The sequence below is a fragment of the Artibeus jamaicensis genome, unplaced genomic scaffold, assembly GCF_021234435.1.
Source record: "Artibeus jamaicensis isolate MK-2021 breed Jamaican fruit bat unplaced genomic scaffold, CSHL_Jam_final scaffold_537, whole genome shotgun sequence".
NCBI classification, from domain to species: Eukaryota; Metazoa; Chordata; class Mammalia; order Chiroptera; family Phyllostomidae; genus Artibeus; species Artibeus jamaicensis.
The window spans coordinates 5,306,567-5,325,786 of NW_026522047.1; the positions used below are offsets into that span (position 1 = coordinate 5,306,567).

General features: G+C 50.8%; 1 protein-coding gene across 2 annotated transcripts; it reads left to right on the forward strand.

The window, feature by feature from the left end:
• Window positions 1-245: 245 nt before the first annotated feature.
• Window positions 246-5,101, forward strand: SPRY1 (sprouty RTK signaling antagonist 1). Of its 2 annotated transcripts, none has more exons than XM_037129935.2 (2): window positions 246-328; window positions 2,882-5,101. In XM_037129935.2, the coding sequence occupies exon 2, from the start codon at window positions 2,937-2,939 to the stop codon at window positions 3,885-3,887; it is 951 nt and encodes a 316-aa protein (XP_036985830.2). In that variant the 5' UTR covers window positions 246-328; window positions 2,882-2,936; the 3' UTR covers window positions 3,888-5,101. The 2 variants fall into 2 exon arrangements, with proteins under 2 accessions (XP_036985830.2, XP_036985831.2); XM_037129936.2 differs by lacking the exon at window positions 246-328 and adding an exon at window positions 578-1,148.
• Window positions 5,102-19,220: the final 14,119 nt, after the last annotated feature.

Genomic DNA, 19,220 nt, shown 5'->3' on the forward strand with positions numbered 1-19,220 from the left:
GCACCAAGAAGCCTGCGGTCCGCGCACGGCGCGTACTGTCCTCCCCCCTGCTCCCCAGTCGGAGCCCCCGAAGGGACTGCGTTCTGGTTCTCGGACGGGCCGCGGGAGAAGAGCCCAGAAGTGGATGCTGCTGAGCCGCGCGGCCAAGGAGAGCTGTGAGCTGTCTGCGCCGGAGCCGTGAGCTCCGCGGCCGGAAGGGGGCCGCGGGGAGCGCTGCAGCCCGGCGGCGGCGCGGGCCATGCCCCTTCGCCCGCCCCGCCGCGCTTGATGCGGCGCCCGTCCGAGGCCCGCACCGGGACCTGGGCCCCCCGCCACCGCCGCGGCCTAGGTGAGTGTGGAGCGGGCGGGTGGCAGGTGCGGGCGCAGGCGGAGGACAACGACGCAGGGTCTCGTTCTCCTGTTTCCTGGAGAGGGGAGGCCGTGGCCCGGCCGTCCTTTTGGGGGACACTACCATTTGAAGGTGGATTCGGGGAGGCCTTTGGGTCACTCCCTGAAGGTCCAGGAGCTTCTTGACTTGTGCCGGCGTCAGGCTTTCTGTGGCGGAGTCGGGGTGCGACTGGACACTGGACAGGGCCGTGAGCGCGCGGGGCAGAGCGGGTGCTCGTTCGTGCGCGCGCGCTTGTGCGCGTAAGTGTGGATGTGTGCGCGCCCGGGGAGGCATACCCCAGAATTCGCATCAACCCTCGCGCAGGACCACCCTGCGTCTCCGAGCCCCAAGTCCTGCCCATTTTGCCCGCGCGGAGCGGTGGGGAGGGCACGGCCCCTTTAAAGGGCAGCCCGCCCTCCGAGTCATGGACATCTCCGCCTCCGCCCCCAGCCCTCTGGAGCGGGGGAGAGGACTTGTTTTCATTCATAACTTTTTCCTTTTCCTTCCTCTCCGTCAACTATTTATTCAGCGCTCTGGGCTCGGAGCGCAGAGGGCGCGCTCCCCTGCAGGCCCCGCGCTGTGGCTGCGCAGCGGTGCGGCCCCAGCCCCGCGCCTTCGGCCCCGGCCCTAGGAGGCCGCTGCGCGCCCAGGTGCAAAGGGGCGCTGCGGACTGTCCGTGCGGCCGGCCGGCTCGGGATCTGTGGGCCACCTCGCTTGGGACATAAACAGGTTTTGGAGAATCCACGGCGATCTTTAGGATTTGAGGGGCTTGTTCGAGAAGGTATCTATTTGGATCGTGTTTTCTTGGGGCGAACCGTTTGTCCAGAGCGTGTGAGCGTGTCGAGGGGTGGCTCAGGGACTGTCCCTGCTGCCCAAGGAACTTTGCCTCCGACCAGAAGTGGCTCACTTTCTTTTCATCTGCTGATCGACCTCCCCAGGCGGCGGGGACTTAGTGACCACGGTCAGTGAAAACGCTGCTTACAGCAGCGCCTGGGGTTTTCTCTCCGCTCTTCAAACCCCCCTCCAGCGCGTTTCCTGCGGAGAAGACTCTGCCTTAGTGTTTCCCACACTCCGCTGCCCTGGGAGCCGGGCCCCTCGGGACTGCAGGGCGAGACCCCGCAGGCCGGGACCGAGTTGGTTCCTGGCACAGAGGAGGAAGAATCAAGCAGATCCTTGGGAGATCCGAGTTAGGGAGAATGAGGAAAGGGACTCCCCGAAGCTGGACTCTAAGACAGCCTGGGGACCCCTTCACTCTCGTTATTAGCTGATGTGGGCTTTTCTCTGCTTTTATTCCTTAAGCTGGTGGTTTCCGGCTAAAGGCGGCGGCGCCGCCGAATGGGGATTTTTCTTTTCGTTCTTGAGGGGGTCGCATCCAGACTTTGGGAGGAATTTGTGTGAAAAATATTCTAGTTTACAAATGACTGAAAACGGAAACGTTTTTATGTTTGGTAGTTTTTTGAAGAATGCATTATAAATGAGCAATAGTTTACTATTGGTAAAGAAACACTGTTGCTCACTTTTATCAGGATTTTTTAATCAATGTGCTTATTTTATTACAAGAAGCACATTGATTCAGAGCTGGCAGTGTTTTTGAAAATCAGACTCTCTCATGTAAATACAGCTCTTTAAATCAGAGGAGATACAGATAATTAAAATGGCCAGGATTGCCCCCTGAACTGCTTTGAACGCCTGACACCAGTGCGTGGAAAGTTATCTTGTTGCATGAGTGAGCCCTTACTTAAACTTTTAAAAGTCCTTTCGTTATTTCAAAAGTGAATATTCTTCAACGTGAACAGAACCGTACACGGGGGTTGTGTGTGTGTGTGTGCGCGTGCCCTTTTGTGGCTATAAACACCGAGAACGTCTGCCTTTGTCTATGTTCACTTTGCATCTTGTATGTTAGTAATGAGCTAGTTTGAAAATCCTGGTTGCTTCAGAAGATGACGTCTGATTTCGAGATTCCATTTTACTTTGCAACCTCTCTTTTAATGGATGAAGTATGCCCTGCCTGACTTCCTCACCATGAATCTGACGCTCGTAACAGCAAACAAATGGCACAAGAAAACAACAGCACCCAAGCTGGTTTTCTGTGGACATTTCCCTCTGTGGGGCCACGGGTGAAATGGCCCTGGGCTTTCTAGTCCAGCGCCGGTGCTGGGGGTCCCCTCCACGGGCAAACTCCATTTTAATTGTTTGTTCGATTCTCCAACAGGGAGGCGTTACTCCTCCTTTTCTTCGCTTTGTAAAAGTTGAGTAACCTGATTTTCATGGCGCGGGGCAGGGGGGAGCTCTTGTTCACATCTCACATTCTTCTACCATGATGCGGTCCTCAGCCTCTCTGGGGCTGGACCCTGGCCAGGACCCGAGCATCACTGTCATCCGCTGATGAAGGTGATCATTACCAGGTGCTTCAGGCAATTTGTGACTGGACAGGGTTTGTCTGCCCCCTCCCCCAAATACTTCCTGTCATTTATTTTCTCTCTCTGTTTTTTTTCATGTTTGATTTCCCTGTAGAATTTCAGATGCACGCCAGGTCTCCGCTGACACCCAGCGTCCAAGACCACCTCACATGGATCCCCCAAACCAGCGTGGCAGCGGCGGTTCCTTGGTCGTGACCCAGCAGCCTGCCCTGGCCAGCCGGCAGCGGCTGGACTATGACAGAGAGCTTCCGCCGGCTGCTATTTTGTCCTTGGACCAGATCAAGGCCATCAGAGGCAGCAATGAATACACTGAGGGGCCCTCGGTGGTGAAAAGACCCGCTCCCCGAGCGGCCCCCAGACAGGAAAAGCAGGAGAGGACTCATGAAATCATACCGATCAGTGTGAACCACAACTACGAGCAGAGGCCCGCAGGCCCCACGGGACCCGCCCATCCCGCCCGAGGCCCCGTCCTGAGCAGGTCCACCAGCACTGGGAGCGCCGCCAGCTCTGGGAGCAGCGGCAGCGTGTCTTCCGAGCAGGGGCTGCTGGGCAGGTCGCCCCCGGCCAGACCCGTGCCTGCCCATCGCGCTGAGAGGGCCGTCCGGACCCAGCCCAAGCAGCTGCTGGTGGACGACCTGAAGGGCTCCTTGAAAGAAGACCTGACCCAGCACAAGTTCATTTGTGAGCAGTGTGGGAAGTGCAAGTGCGGAGAGTGCACGGCCCCCAGGGCCCTGCCGTCCTGCCTGGCCTGCGACCGCCAGTGCCTCTGCTCGGCCGAGAGCATGGTGGAGTACGGCACCTGCATGTGCCTGGTCAAGGGCGTCTTCTACCACTGCTCCAACGACGACGAGGGTGACTCCTACTCGGACAGCCCCTGCTCCTGCTCCCAGTCCCACTGCTGCCCCCGCTACCTGTGCATGGGAGCCATGTCCCTGCTCCTGCCCTGCCTGCTCTGCTACCCGCCCGCCAAGGCATGCCTGAAGCTGTGCCGGGGCTGCTACGACTGGGCCCACCGCCCGGGCTGCAGGTGTAAGAACTCCAACACCGTCTACTGTAAGCTGGACAGCGGGCCCTCCCGGCCGAGGGGGAAGCCCTCCTGATGGGGCGGCGGGTTGCACCTCCTGAACCCCTGATTTTCAAGGTGCGGCTGTTTGCAAAAGATGCTGTTAAATACTAGCTTTCCTTCCTTCACGGCGGTGCCACCTCCTGCCGTCTCCACCCCTGTTCCCAAGGCCTCGTGGACGCCGCCCTCCCTGGACAGCCCATGAGAGTGGACGGGGAGACCGCCCCGGCTCCCGCTCAGGACAAGAGCCTCTGCCACGCCCTGGAGAGCGCGTCGGGAGTCACTGCTGGGTTTCTTGAAGCCTTTCCGTTCTGCACCAATGTCCCCAAGTTGTCCCCAGTGACGACCCCACACACACCCAGGCCACAGCGATTTAGAGCTCTTTTTCACGGGGTTGCTCTGGAGGCAGGCGAATTGGCTTTTGAAGAAGTCGCTGTTTAATTGCTGAAATAAGCTATGTATTAAATCTCTCCAAGTAGGTCTGTCTTCATAGTGTTAGACCCGTAAGTAGTCTGGGGCATATTTTTGTTGTAACACACAGATTTCCCCTTAACCACTGCCTTCTTGCCCCTCAGAGTTCTCGACTCTCAGTTTTGGCATTATCTTCTTTCGAGAGATGCCAGGTATTATAATTATTGTTGTTATTTTTTGTATGTAATGGTAGATCCACTCTACAATGTCAGCCTTCACATTGGAGATACATTGTATCTAGCTGATCCTTATTCTAGCTTTTATATTTGTGAAGGACTCAGCTGCCTTCCTTCCACACCCCACCCTTTTCACCAAATTTCTTCTGTTGTTGAGGGCCCTTGGGTTCCTGAAGTTCCTATTTATAGCTGATCAGTCCACAGGTGTCGGAGAAGAGCACCGTCTAAAGGGATCCTGGCCCCTTCATGGTCCCTTTGGGCCCTTGGTTAGTTAACAGCTGAGGACGTCTAATCTTTTCTGTGTTTTCATGGCCTTAACCACAAATTGTGGTGCTTTTTGTATATTTTATGTATAAATCACAAAGTTGAATTCTGACTATTTTTAAGACAAAAAGTCTGTTAAACTTTTTTATTGTAAAGAATATTTATTATGCGAATCTCTATTATTTTATGGTATTTATTTCAAAAGACTGTTGAAATGTACTCATGTCTGAATATAACAAAATATCAATACATAACGGAAAATAAGGTGATACGAAGAAAGTACATATGTTAACTATAATGCAGAAATATATGAATTAATGAAACTGTCTCCTGGTTTCTTCATTGATTGGCCAGTACTGTTTGGTGATTTTGGTTCCTTGCTTTGGCTCTTTCTTCAAGCACAGCCATATAATTTTTTGTCCCCTTACCATACCCAATCTAGACACAGGTGAGCTCAAATTTTAAACTAGCTATTTCCTGGAAAACGCAGTGAACAAATTAGTCATCTGAATTGTTTCAACAAACTCCTAAGCGAGTCTCCATGAAGTGAAAATGTTTTGCACTCAGTATAAACAGTCACTTCCACTTTGGCTGTTTTGTAAGCAAGAGGCTCTGTGTGCATCACAGTTTCTCGGAACGGGACAGGTCTAGAAGCTCATAAAAAGATGTGTCTTCACTCACTTGGGTTGATCTGAAATTAGTCTTCATCAGCAAAACTTAAAAGCGCGCTGATTTCTGTAGTGTGCTCAGAGTCCCCGGCATGGTCGCTTTAGTGAGACATTCTACAAGTTACAGTACGCCAAGGGGATAGTTCACATCATCAGAGAGTTTTTGAAAAGCATTCCCGTTTTAAAAACCTGGTTGTTTTAAAAGCACCCCGACCTTTCTGTGTCTCTAGTGAGTCTTGAATGTGGCCCACCCAAGTGATGTCGTTATGTCCTCTGGGGTAAGGAATCTGAAACTTCATGTAGAAAAAGTGAGTATTTTTATTTTTAGTCTTCTGAAACCGATGTATAGCTGGTGTATTTTGGGCCCGATAACATTCTGTCCAAGGGAATCCCCAGAATTGCTTCGCTAACAACCTGGCCTACGTGACGTGACAGACTGATCGATGATCTGTGAGACCATGTTGACAAAATCTGAACCCAGGATGTAGTCTATCAGAACTCTTATCCAGCTGTCGTGTATTGATTGGTGTCTCTTGGATGATTTGGTTCCTAGTTTTAAAAGTATCTTTCTTCGTAAATAGGCCTCGGTTTTGTTTGAATCAGACAAAATCTGAGTGACAGAAAACAAAAATGCTTTCATGCTTCCTCTTCCAGCCCCTAAGCCTCTTACTTAGCATTGTGGCATTTGATCACATTGTTTTCTTTTATCTCTGGGTGGATATTTGTGTTCTAGAGGCTACTTCATCATCTGGTCTTTCAAAATGTCAACCGACTTCCTCTCGTACTTAAGTTATGCGATGTTATCTCTGGTCCCTTAATACTGAGTATTTCACTGAGGTTTGGCTCCTGAGTGAACGACATGTTTAAGGCACACACTCCCTCAAAGTACTGTGTTATTTTTTTCTGTTATTATTCAGACCCTTGGTGTGATTCGGAGCTGGGGTGAGGACTGTCTGTAGCTCTGACAACCAGACCGAAGCTGTAGTTCTTGTCGAGAGAAATGTGTAACTTTCATGGGCATACAGTACATTGGGGAGTTGTAACTACAGGCTGTGTGTGCGGAATGCAGTCAGGTAATGGGTTGGCGCTGGTGTCTGCCGAGGTGTCTGGCCCGCCCTTGGAAGCAGCGGGAGGTCAGAGGTGCAGACTAAGACAGGCTTAGCCGATGGCAAAGCAGAAACACTTGGATTCAAAACTTCCCCCTTCGTGATGGTTTATGCCTAGAAGGAAAAAATATTAGGCTGCGTCCTCTTAAGTGCTTTTGAATCTGAGGCTCTGAAAGGTATCCCCAAAGCTGAAATTCCCACAGTACCACTTGCCATGGATTTGATCTGCCAAATGGAAAGTCACGGGACAGAAAGATGGGCTAACATCTTTCTATTCCACATTTGTTTTCTTCCTCGACTACTGCAGCTTGACAGAATGAACCTTTCTCTTTGTTTCTTTCCTGCCTATTTTTCTGACTGCCAATGTTTTTTCAAGAGTGTTTTCAAGAGAATGTAATTGTGAATCAGACCGATACCGATCGCTGTCATTGACTACTTTCCTGTTAATAGTGTGTGTGAAACACAACCCAGCAGAACAAGGAAGTGGAACGACCAGGTGATTGATGCTCCCTGTTTGTGAAGACTGAAGGTGAATCCCAAACTGTAGCCTGTGGCAATTATCCTGTGGTTTTCAAAACCCAAACCATAGAGCATTCCAGGTGCAGCTAGGAAAATAGCAGCTAAAATGCAGGGGTCTTCAAAGTGAAAGGAAGGAAGTTAGAAACGCATTGTGTTTCTACCCTGAAATTGGTGTTGGAACCAGCTCAGGGGGCTCATTCCTAGAAGATTGATTCACTTTTTGAAATTGTCTCCTTTTCCTAAATCATTTAAAAAAAAATAAAATGTTACATTTCAAGGAAGTTTTTAGCTGTAGCTCTTGAGAAAAACAAACCCTTGTTGAAACATTGACATACACACAGTGCTCCTCTAAAACTCTGCTGTGCAGACTTTGTTATTGCAAGAGAGTTTGGAACCCTAGAGTATCTTGAAAAGATACTCAAAACAGTTGAGGGCTGTTTTTTTCATTATTCCCCTGTTCAGATATAATCGAGATAGCGACGTACTTAATTGACAAGTTACTGATTCTTCTCCTATTCTCTCGGACGACCACCGAGCCGTGTTGCCGCCCTACTGTCCTGGCAGAAGAGTTCGACAGCTAGACCTGCACCTCGGAGTCCGCCTGGCCTGCGGCTCCTCCGCTGTGTGAGGCCTTTCCAAAGTCCGTGTCAGCTCCGAGGACTCTCCTGGGCAGGAGCTTCTTGTACTGTGTTCTGTACTCGTGGGGGATTTCAACCGGCCCTTTCGAGCGGCCTTCTCAGCGTTGCGTCTTCATGTTGGGGATGTAGAGACCAAGGCCTGGCTGGAGCAGGGGACCTGCGGGGACGGGCACAGAGCCAGGGCTTGCACGCTGGGGGGTGGGTGGGCCAGCATTCCCTTCGGTCGTGGCGGTGGGTGCTGCGCTGGGCATCAGCCTCCAGCACGGCATCCTCATTCCCCGGGGCTCTCCTTTCACAGCGAGTGTGTGTGCCCATCGGTCGGGGAGCGAGTGCTTCTCTGTGTGTATTGTGAGCCCCTAGCTCTCAGCAACCAGTAGCAAGTGACTGTTGTCATGATTATTTTCATGTGTTCATGTCAAGGTTAGCAGCTCCATTGGAAAACGGCACGTGTGCCTCCTCTGGCCAGGTGTCCATGAGCACGTGGAAGGAAGCGGTTTGTGGAAGGGAAGGTAACTCGGCATCCAGATTTAAGAACTCGAGTGGTGGTGCCTCCGACTGTCATTCCTGGGGGCAGTGCGGTCACAGTCACTGGACAGCAGATCCAAACGTTCTCTTTTGTCCAGTTCAAAAGACCCCTGTTTCATGCCAGACAGTTGGGTAGACCGGGCATCAATTCTAACTGCCGGGACTGTCAGGGAATCTAGACCTGGGTAGTTTGGGCGCCTATGCCAGAAGCCTCCACTGTTCACCGTACTCCGATAGTTCCTTTTGATAAAAGTCATGGAAAACAGTGCTAGAAGGAAAGCTAACAGCCATTTAATTCATCTTCGGCCGAAAGCTGAGAAAGCCAGGTGCAGAGAGGTCACTCACCCAAAGTCAGGGTCTCGGTGCCAGAAATAAAATAAACTTCCCGGAAACCTACGTGCGGCCTGTGGACACGTGGTGAGTGGTTAGGAGAAAGGAGGTTGTCGGGTGGCTTGAACGAAAGCCCCGGGTGAATTTACATTATAAAATGGAACACACGTGTGGAAGTACCGTGGACTGGTGCTTGTCCGAGGCAGAGCACCGAGTGCCGTGGCGGGGAGTCAGCGGAAAGGAGCAGAATGGGTTCGGCGTAGGGCGGTAAACAAGGCGCACCTTTGGGAAACCCAAGTTGCGGTTTGGTTAGCAGCCGTCCCGACTCCAGCTGTGTGTGAAAACTCAACCACAAACTGTGCTGGGCCGACGCCCCGCCAGGCAGCCAGTCAGAACCTCCGGCTGGGGCTGGGTGTCGCTTTGTCCTACAGGCTCCCCAGGTGCAGTGGATTAGAGGTATGTGGGTGGGGGGGAGTTGTGGGGGATTAAAACAGCAGATTTAGAGAAAGAAAGGCAGAGAGATTAAGGATTGGAACTAGCTTGGAGGTTGGCGGGAATGGGAAGAAGAGGCCAGGGTGGGAAATCGGGCCGAGGGTCCCTTCTCTAGGGCTCGGTAGTTATTTGCATGTGGGCGAGAGATGGAGGAAAGAACTGAAGGTCAAATGGGCTTGTTAGCAGGAGTGAGTGGAGTTTGTTTAGGAGGCCCCAGGGACGGGAAAAGTTCGGTTCTCTCAGGAGAAACCCTTCAAGGGCCTGCCGGTGAGTCTCCACTGGTCCTTGAGGAAGAAGTCTACAGTTTAAAGGACATGGGCGGTGGCCTGCCATCCCCGTGGGGGTGACATGGGAAAGGACGGGATTAAAGCAGCCCGTGGACTGAACCTGGAGGACCATACCTACCTGCACGGAGCAGGGGCAGGAAGGGCACAGGGCCAGTAGGTGAGGGGTGGTCTGAGGAGCATGGGCCCCAGGAGACAGGTGTGTTTGAGATCGGAGGGAGATTTCAATATGGAAGCTAGTCATTTAAATATCAAACGCTGTGGAGACTCCCAACTCAGTCTGGTGGGTGGTGTTCAGGTGAGATTGTGGTGATAAAAGCCAGGTTGCTTGGGATGAGGAAACCTGTAGATGGTGGGTACCTGGAGATAACGGCTTGGACTCTTCCAGAAATTTGGGGTAGGGAGGTAAGCAGAGGCAGGTGAAGAGGGTTTAGAGTAACTGAAACCTGAGCCTTTTTGTGGAAAGAGAGCAAAGGCAACAGCAGGAGAGGCAGTGGCCGACCCTTCCGCTGGCCCGCGGCTCCTCGAGTGGGAGGAGAGGACAGAAGAGGGGGCAGGGGCCTTTTCACCCAGGTGGGAAAGGCTCTTCTCCCGGAGTGAAGGATGAAAGGAGAGGAGGAAGACAAAGACAATGGAGTTTGAAGATGAGAAGGGGGAACCGCACCCTGATTTTGGTGAGCAGAGGATGTCCTTCAATCAATAGTTAAGACGCGTGGGGGACCGAACTTGGGTCTTGAGAACAGGGGTCTGGGGTGGCTTCTTAGGGTGCTGCTGATGCACCATCAACACCCACAAAGGGAATTTTTTGTGGGCTCCTAATGGGCTTTCAGATTTTATCTAGACATTCCTCACGGCAGCTGGTGAGAGGGGCAGAGAACAAGGGGCCTGTAAGACGTGGTGGCTTTGAAGGAGGTCAGGAATTTTAGGGTGGCCGTCAGCTGCGTATTTGCCGAAGGGCCTGGCCGGAAGCATTGGATGAAGGTTCCAAGGCGGCCGAAACGTGGATTCACAGAGAAGCAGGAAGAGGACGGGTACAGGACAGCTGAGGACTGGGGATTTTCCAGGTCAGGATCGGAGACGGTGGCTGTGTTTGAATGCCAAGGAAATCTGGGCTTTCTCGGTGCTGACGGGGAGCCAAGGCGCAGAGATTTTTGGGGAGAAGGACAAAGAGGAGGTGAAAAGAGGCTCATGTGTTAGAAGAGTTGTTAATTTCGGTATTAAGATACCAGAGGTAGAGATGGAGAGGAAGACTTAGGGGCTGCTGTGTATGTTTGGAGAGGACGTTCTCAGACCCTTTAACTTGTTCTTAAGCTAATGGATTATAAATCAAATACACATGATCTGATAGAAATGCAAGATTTCTTAATAACAAATGAACTCGTGGAGTAGAATTGATTTCCAGTGGGATGTGCTCCATTTATAGCATGAGTGGTCTATTAACAAAATCTGTTATCGAATCAAGAAAAAGACCTTCATGAAAATTGATTGACCAGCCAATTCGGTCAAAATAGTACATGGAGCCCAAAGGCCTGCGCCCCACCCCCTGCTGCAGCTGCCATGCCCCTCAGGAAGCCGGGAGCTGGGTCCCAGGCTCCGTCCTGTCCACCTCCGTGCAGGCTGGGACTGCCTTTACCCTTCTAGGTCACCCAGAATATGCCCTCTCCTCCGAGGGCGGCGAGGCCTGTCTTGGCAGAGAAAGCTGCTGGCGTCGGAGTTATTTACAGCGTATGCGAAGGTCTACTTGGTTTCTCTGTGGTTTCTAAGCCTGCTCTGGGAATTACCTCTTCTTTCCTCTTTGTGTCTGCTTTGGGCCATTTTTAGCTTTTCCCCCTTAGTACCAGAAACACAACTCGATTTGGGAAGATAAGATAAAGATGAAACTCATACTTATCAGTTTAATTTCTTGCCATCTGACGCCTAGAACAGGGCTTGTTACCGTATAGTAGGAACTCCATAAATGATTCGTTGATTGCCTTGTGAGATTTATTGCTAAAAGTTTCACTGTTAAGGAAAGGTGCTGAGATTAGTGACCACGATGAACTTTGGTTTTGCAAGGTTTTGGACACTGTTTCTAAGGCCGACAATATTGGCAGTTTGGGGGACAATTAGACTGCTTGGCTCCGTTTAATCATTCAATGGTGTCTTTGGTGCCGAGGATCCGTCTGTGACGAGTCCCTCACGAGGGTTGAACCACCTGAATAGCGCTGTTGTAGCCGTGGGGGCGGCTTCATGGTGGACGCCCGAGGATGCGCAGTCATCCATCAGGTGGACAAGTACAGAGGCATGCTCGTGGCATGATGGGAAAATCACAAGTGGGTGAGCGCGTCTGGACTGGGTGCCCGTGGGGAGGGTGGAGCCGGTCCTGTAACAGGCCTGCTTGTCGGGAAGTCGAGCTCTCTGCTGCAGGCTGCAGGGAGTCCCGGGCAGGACAGACTGTGCACAGAAGACAGACCTGAGCCGAAGAGAGTTTCAGAAAGGCCCTTCAGCCAGCACTGCGGGGGGCCGGGCTGGGGGAGGGAGGAGGGGGGCCAGCCAGGGGATGGCCAAGTGACAGACGGGGGCACTGGAAGGAGCGGCTGGGGTGTGACTGGAGGGGTTGAGGAAGATGAACGAGGAGGAGCCCGGTGGCTGGATGAAGGCATGGGGCAGAGGGAGCGATTGTAAGAACGAAGCGCACCCGGAGACCAAACGTTCCAGGGCGCGGCAGACCTCGGAATCCTTTTTCCCTTGGACGGTGTCTCCCCCAGGACAGTTAACAAGCAATGCAGCGGACGAAGGACGGGAGCAGGAAGGCAGAGAAAACCAGGCTCTGATGATTGAACCAACCAAATCGTTAATTCTCCTGTCCACCCCAGCTCTGCAGGGACCGCTGTGTGTCACTCAGAAAAGCCAGTTACGTATCTGGACTTTGTTGTGGGAAACACTAACTTCCGGAAGTAGAAAGCTCAGCAAACCAACCACTTTCTCCTGATTGTGTAAAAACATGCCTCACCCCCACGACCTTGCACTTATCAGTCCCCCCCCACCACCCCCAGGCATCAGTGTCAATCATGAAAAGGCCCAACACTAGGGTTTGAGATGTGGGTGCGTCCTGGTCGTCCTCCCCGTATTTTCCTGTTTGTCAAAGTTGGCAGTGGCCGTGATGCTGGACTGAGGAAGGAGGGTGACCGAGAATATAAGTACTAGGCGATTGGGAATCAGGATTCTGGAGAAGTTTGCCGCCACTCAGACCTGGGAAGGACCGCTAAGGTGGCTTGCTCCTTCAGTGTAAAGAAAATTGACCCCCTGTAGGGTGGGAGGAAGGTGAAGTGACTGGTTCAAGGGAAAAGTCAAAGGGAGCCAGCAGAGTGAGAAAACGCCAGGAAAACTGCTTGGGAAAGGCCTGTCCTCTCTCTGCCGCGTGGAGCCGGTCTGCACTCATGGCCTTGGAGCCGAAGGTCCAGTTCCCACGCAGCATGGCGCTGGGCTGGCACAGCGGGAGACACCTTCTTGCAGAAGCCATAGGAAAGAAAGGATCAACCACTCCGGGCTTGGAACTGGTCGTTTTTTTCCTTGTATTTTGAAACGCCTGTGAATGATAATATTGGAGTGTACGATTTCTTCCTTCCACAGGTGGTATGCGGCACAGGCAGAGACTTGCGCAAGCTGTTTTGAGAGGTGATCGTTATAAAGCAGAATAACCTGAATTTGAGGGAAGCTGTCACGACTTAGTTTCAGAAGTTTAGTTAAAAAAAAAAAGAGTCAAGTGTGAAAGTCCACATTGCTTTGTGTCGTAATATAGATAATGGGATTCCCCCCACCCCCACCCCGCTAGGTCACTGAACGAGGTACCGTGTCCCTTGATTTCTAAAGTAAAAATTTTAACTGTGGGGGTGGGGGTGGGTCCCTTCATCCTTAGGGAAAACATGCTTCATATGGATTGTAAAATCTGGCAAATTTTGGAAAGAAGGAACGCAGGCAGTACTCCTGAAGAGAAAAAAAAAGGTCTGCTTGAACTTGCCTTTCTTAAAAAAAAAAAAAAAAAACCCAACATTCTTTCCTGAAGCTTTTTTTTCAAAAGTATTTGCCCTGGAGCATTTTTTTCCTACTTACCCAGGCTTATCTTTCAAAACAAACATTTATTCCTTTCTACTCCGGAGTGTGAGGAAGTTCCTCTGAGGTTATGCCCTACAAGCCAGCCAGGCGGTAACTGTCACCTCCTGCCTTCGGCACAACAAATGACTAAGTCGACCGCAGGGCCGCGCGGCCCAGCGCGGTGACTTCACGGTGGGGCCGCGGCGGCGTTACCTGTGGGGCAGTTTCTCAAGGGGAAAAAACACAGGGCTGTGTTTTCGTGTGCAAATAAAACGTTGGGTCCTTTCGACCCAATGGAAAATGTGCGTCTGCCGGTGGCTGCCTCGTTGGAATATGATGATTTACACTTGGAAACATTTGTGTCATTTATCATATGATGTTCCTGGCCTACAGCATGACTGCATAGCAAATAACCATATTAAAAATTAATCTTTTCCAGTTCATCAGAGTGTATGTCTTCTCAGAGCCCCGAGGGCTCCCAGGCCCGCTGGCCCCGCCCTCCCTCCCCAAGGTTGCCCTTGCCCTTGGCGCTGTGGAGTCCAGGGCGCACTCACTCCACCGGGACGGGTTGTGCCGTGCGCCTCCCGCCGCACGCTCACCCCACTCTCCGGCTTCTGCGCGGGATAAATCTTCTAGCCTGTGGCACTGGTTCACCCCACGTTCCCGAAACCCACCTCTGAACCCTGACCTCAGGGACAGCCTTTGTCCTTCACTCTCTCCTTGTGTAGGTGGGTTTTCAAATCCTCCTCCTTTGACTGAATCGTATGGAAATACTCTCTCCCAGAAATTCCTTGGTAACAGCGTGGTGTCCGCCGCTCATAGCTTCTCATGTTTACTTTTTAATGTCGAGGAGGCAAAACTTGACTGCTTACCTCCGACCGTCTCCAGCGGGGCCTGAGGATTAAATCGGCCCCATGGATCACCAGGAGGAAAACAAGGAAGGAGGTAGGCGCAAGGGAAGCCTTCGCTCGGAACTGAGGACCCACAGAAGTGGCTGGGCTGCGCTGTCCCCAGACTGGGCGGAGCCAAGGGAGCCAGCTGCGGGGAAGGGGCTGCACCCCAAGCGTGGGGAGTCACTGCCACAGGGTCTCCGTGTGTGTGTGTGGGGGGGGGGGGGATCTCTCGCTCGGCCTGGGCTCCCGTCCCTGCTGAGCACAATGTCCTTCTTGGTGCAGGGAGGCCATTTCTCTCAGGAGAGTCTCATCGCCCCATCTCAGGAGTAAAGGGGTCCCAGAGCACCCTTCTTGCATCTACTGTTGTTTGGTGCTGTTAGCTGAGAATAATCTTTAAGCCCAAGTGGCATATTTTGTGGTCAGGTTTTTCTGCCACTCTTCAAAGTTTGTGCCCTGTCAGTCTCTCCTTCTACATTGTGACTCCTTGAGATGTGTGTCGATGTGCCAGTGTTCCCCAGGGCCCTACCCCTGGCAGACACTCATTAGATCTTCACTGATTCTCTCTTCATTTTACACTTGAGTCATATAAACCCATATTTTGATTTTGTTCTTCTGATCAGAAGAACAGTTACTATATACATAAAATATATATTCTGACATGATCTGTAACCTCCTTTAAGCAATTTTAGTCTTGGATGTACCGGTAAATAAAGTTCTAAAAAAATTACATAATCATTCGCTGCAGAATTATAATATAATTATGGATGGTAATATAATTACAGATGGTGTTAAAGTTTCCAGAAGAGACTAGTTTTGGGAATTGGGGCAGTAACATCTTGGCACCGGAGGAGACAGACCTGGTGGCCATCGAATCCTCTTACTTGCAGCCCAACGCACAAAGGCAGCCCCTGACCACCGTCTCAAGTAGGCCCGACACGCACGTGCCTAGAATGACTGGCTCCTTTGTTTCATGAATCTATCCTTAGTTATTCATAATGGAAACCACCTGGTCTTTTTTATAAAGATTCAGAAGTGTTCTTGAGAGTGACTCTTACTGAGTTGACTCGGGAGTCTTGGCGATGCTGGAGCCCTCTTAGCGTCTTAGGTGCTAACGCGCTTTCTCCCGACACCAGACTAGTGTTTACCCCTCTGGCTGCACTGGGCAGAGGCCTGACGCTCGGCAGAACGTCTGTTTTTATTTTGTTTTTCTTTTTCAGTGTACAATGGCCATTAACGCTTTTTAATGTTCTTTAGAAACACATATGATGATACATAATTTGCTATCACTCAGATCAAAACACCGTTGTCAATAAATGTTGTAATATCTCAAATTGTATATTGCACATAACATTTTTGTAAGTACTTAGGTTTATAAAACTTTGGTATTTCAACAAACTTGTGAGTTAAAGGGGGTGGAGGATTAGCCTAGTTTTAGAGATAAGAAAGTTTGATAGAGGGGAGAAATACAATTTTCTCATTTACTGATGAAGTTAGGACCAGGCCCTGACTCCTGTCACTGGTCACTTCATGCCAATGTCATTTCTCTGGTCACTGTATAAAGGAGAAAGCCAGGCCTGCCCATGACCCTGGGGTTCTGCCTGTGATTTTTGAGGCGATGAAGCCCCCAGTTGAAACAGGCCCTATTTTCATACTTGAACTTCACAAGGAGCTTCATTTTAAATTGTGTTGTTTTGTCTGAAAGGTAATCGGCCGATTTCTTAATTGCATCCCATTCCGATGGTGCAGAACAGTGATTTTCAGCCTTTTTTCATGTCGTGGCGCACTTCAACTAATCACTAAAATTCTATGACACACCAAAAAATGTATCTTTTGCTGATCTGATACAAAAATAGGTATAATTCTGATTCGTTCCCACCGGACAGCTTATGTTATGTCGGCTGCTGTTATTATTTTTGTTGTTGTTGTTAGTCCAAGGGACAGAGGTCAGTGCCCCTGACGAAATAGTCAGGGGTTGCCTGTTACAGGAATCCTTGCAGCCTGCTGGTTGAAAATCGCTCGTGGGGGCCGCATTTACAGGGAATGGTGTAGCCCAAACACGCAAAAACACACGTCAGTTGCTTTGGAGTTGGATTACTTCAGTTCATCATCACTCAGCAGTCTGTCCCAAGCACTTGGACTCTCAGTATATCGTCCGCTCCCACTCCACCCCTGCTCAAATTGTGAGGCGGGAAGTGTTCTGAGGATAAAGCCTCCTTTGGGGGGAAACTGGAAGGATGAGGTAGAACTTTAAATGATGCCAGGCAGTCCCGAGCAGGAAACTGGAGCCGGGCCCCATGGCTCTCTCATTAAAACTTGTGTTCCTGCAAGCTTCTTCCGCGGGCCGGCTGAACAGACCCGCCTTGGATTTCTGCGGAGGGTTTTTCAGCAGGAATGCGGGCTTTGTTTCTGTGAATGGCCGAGTGCAGATTAGTGGGATGCCAGTTTCCTGTGGCCTTTCAGGCTGCAATTTGAGCCTGTTTGCTCCTGGCCCTGGCACAACCGAAAACAATGGGGGACTTCTTTCAGGCTTTGCTCCGGGGCCCTCAGAAACCGGGGAAGTGGCTAAAGCCCTACTTTACAGGTAATTAACAATAGATAATGTTTGCTCTGCATTTTTTAGAGCCGATAAAAGGTAGAAGAACATATTCAGCTCCTGATTTAGACACTGTGCCGTGATTTCTTGGGTCCGGGAGCTATCTAGGCACCAACAGGGTGGCCTTAGTATCTGGGTCACACATGGGGCGGGGCACATGTAGGTTTACAGTTGGCCACGCAGGAAATCACGCCATAATTAATACACAACATAAGGATAAACTCTTTTACATTCTCACAACTGCAAACTGACTTTTGCCTCACCCTGTGTATGCCTGAGTACAAAACTCAGAAAGTAGAAGAAAAAGGAAAAATTATTATTACGTGGATCACTAACCAAGAAAGCTTAGAGGTGGCCGCCACTGCTGTCCCCTGAAGCCACCCACGCCTTTCGGCTCAGAGTGTGTTGTTACACCTTTATCTGTTTTATGAGGCGAACGGTTTGCATACCTTGATACGTATTCAAGGTAATTTTCTTCCCTGTTCTGTCAATTCAGCTCTAGAATCCACCTGCTTGTTAAAGTCATGCCGGCGTAAGAGGCTTTTATTTGCCACGCATTTCACTCCGGGCCACAAATACTCTGCTGGGAGTGTCTGGTGTGTCGGAGAGAGTGGGTCTGGCCCTGGTGTCCAGAGATTGGTGTGACAGGACTCTTTAACGCTGAACGCATAACGTCTGTAGACTGCCTTTCTCCCGAAACATACGGTGGCAGGGCAGGGCGGGGGAGGTGCGGAGAGTAGGTTTACAGTTGCATGCGGGACAGAGTCTGTTTCTGTCCTCTTGCTCGTTCGGGATCGTGTCGTTTCCCATACGGTCAACTGTGAGCCTACTCTCGCCCCACCCTGTGATGTGTCCACTTCGAGACCAGTGGGTTAGTGGCCGTGGGGATGGCCTCACGGATTATTTATCTGGTCTTCAGCAGTTGTGAACTAGTTCTTCACCCCTCATACTGGCTGAAGCAATAAGAAGGAGAGATGGTGGTGGTCCGTCCCCAAGGGCAGTATGACAAGCTCTTTCCCAGTCCTGTTACCAGAACAGGCGGGCGTTTCTCTTTGGGAAACAGTCTTGTCAACCCCCACCCTTCACACCTTCTGGCGTAAGGTGGCCTCCAAGCTCTTGATGAAAATCTAAAGGCTGGGTCCCATCTGATATCCCTAGCAACGTATTTTTAGAGTGAACATAACTCTAAACCAGACGTTGGTAGCGTTTTGTTTCAAGCCACTTCCAACAAATGGCGTGAAAACGTCGCCTGACTCATTTGCCCTTCAGAGCAGTTGCTCTGATGGAGAACGTGTGTGTCATGGGAAACCAGAGCTGCTCTTTGAATGTGGGCTCAGACCCCTGCCTGAGGAGCCGGGCTTTACGCACAGAGATGTACACAGGGGACACGGCCCCTCAGCAGTGAAGGCATGCACCCCGACTGGCCACTGGGCCGCACACAAGCTCCTCACCCCACGGGGAGCCCGGCAGGCCGACCTGGCCCCGGAAACTGGGGAGCCACTGACTCTTCTCTTCTGCCAACAGGAGTGGCATGTGTTCACTGTGACGCTGTTTCTGAAAATGCAGGAAGAGCACAAGGGAGACAGTGAAAGTCCCACGTCACAGGGGGTCTTCAGCGATTATTTGAATGCCCTCTTTACCCATCTCCTAGTTTCTTTACCTTAAAAATGCAGGTTTAGAAGTAGAAGCATCCTTGCCCTTTCTCACTGCGTTAGTATTTTCCATAATGCATCGAATCTTTTAGAATAGAGACATTGGTTCTGAAAGGTGTCCGAGATCCAGAGTGACCTGTCAGAAAACAGCTACTCTGAAAAGACCCAGAATATACACTTTATCTCATTTCATTCCCTTTTTTCTATCTTCTTCTTAAGAAGAGTTGATAAGGGGGAAAACACAGGTTGGTTCTTTCTGGACTTACCCAATTAGGCACCTTTATGGGAAGAAATGAAAGACACACGATAAGAAAAAGAGAACCAAGGATGCTGGGATACTGTGAGAATAGAAAGGCTCAGCGGCAAAAACGCACAACTTTTACCTGAAAGAAGCTAACGTTATTTGACATTGCCAACACTTAGAGCAAAATACTAGAAAGAACACTTGCAAACACCTCTGCTGCTTTGTTGTGCAAGCTGGTTTCCTGCTTTTCCCTCCCTGCTCTGCACTTAACCACACTAATAGTGCTAATGATTTCCCTTCCGAAACTTCGTCTCTGAAGACCAATGCTCGTCATTTTCCCCATGGTGACTGGCTTGGAACTATGTAGCCAACTTTATCATCGCCATCATTAAAATCAGTGCGTGTTTCATTCCGGTTGTAGAGGAAGTGATTGCTTAAAGC

Excerpts from the sequence above, each read along its gene's own strand:
- SPRY1 (XM_037129935.2), top strand. The coding sequence starts at position 2,937 with ATGGATCCCCCAAACCAGCGTGGCAGCGGCGGTTCCTTGGTCGTGACC.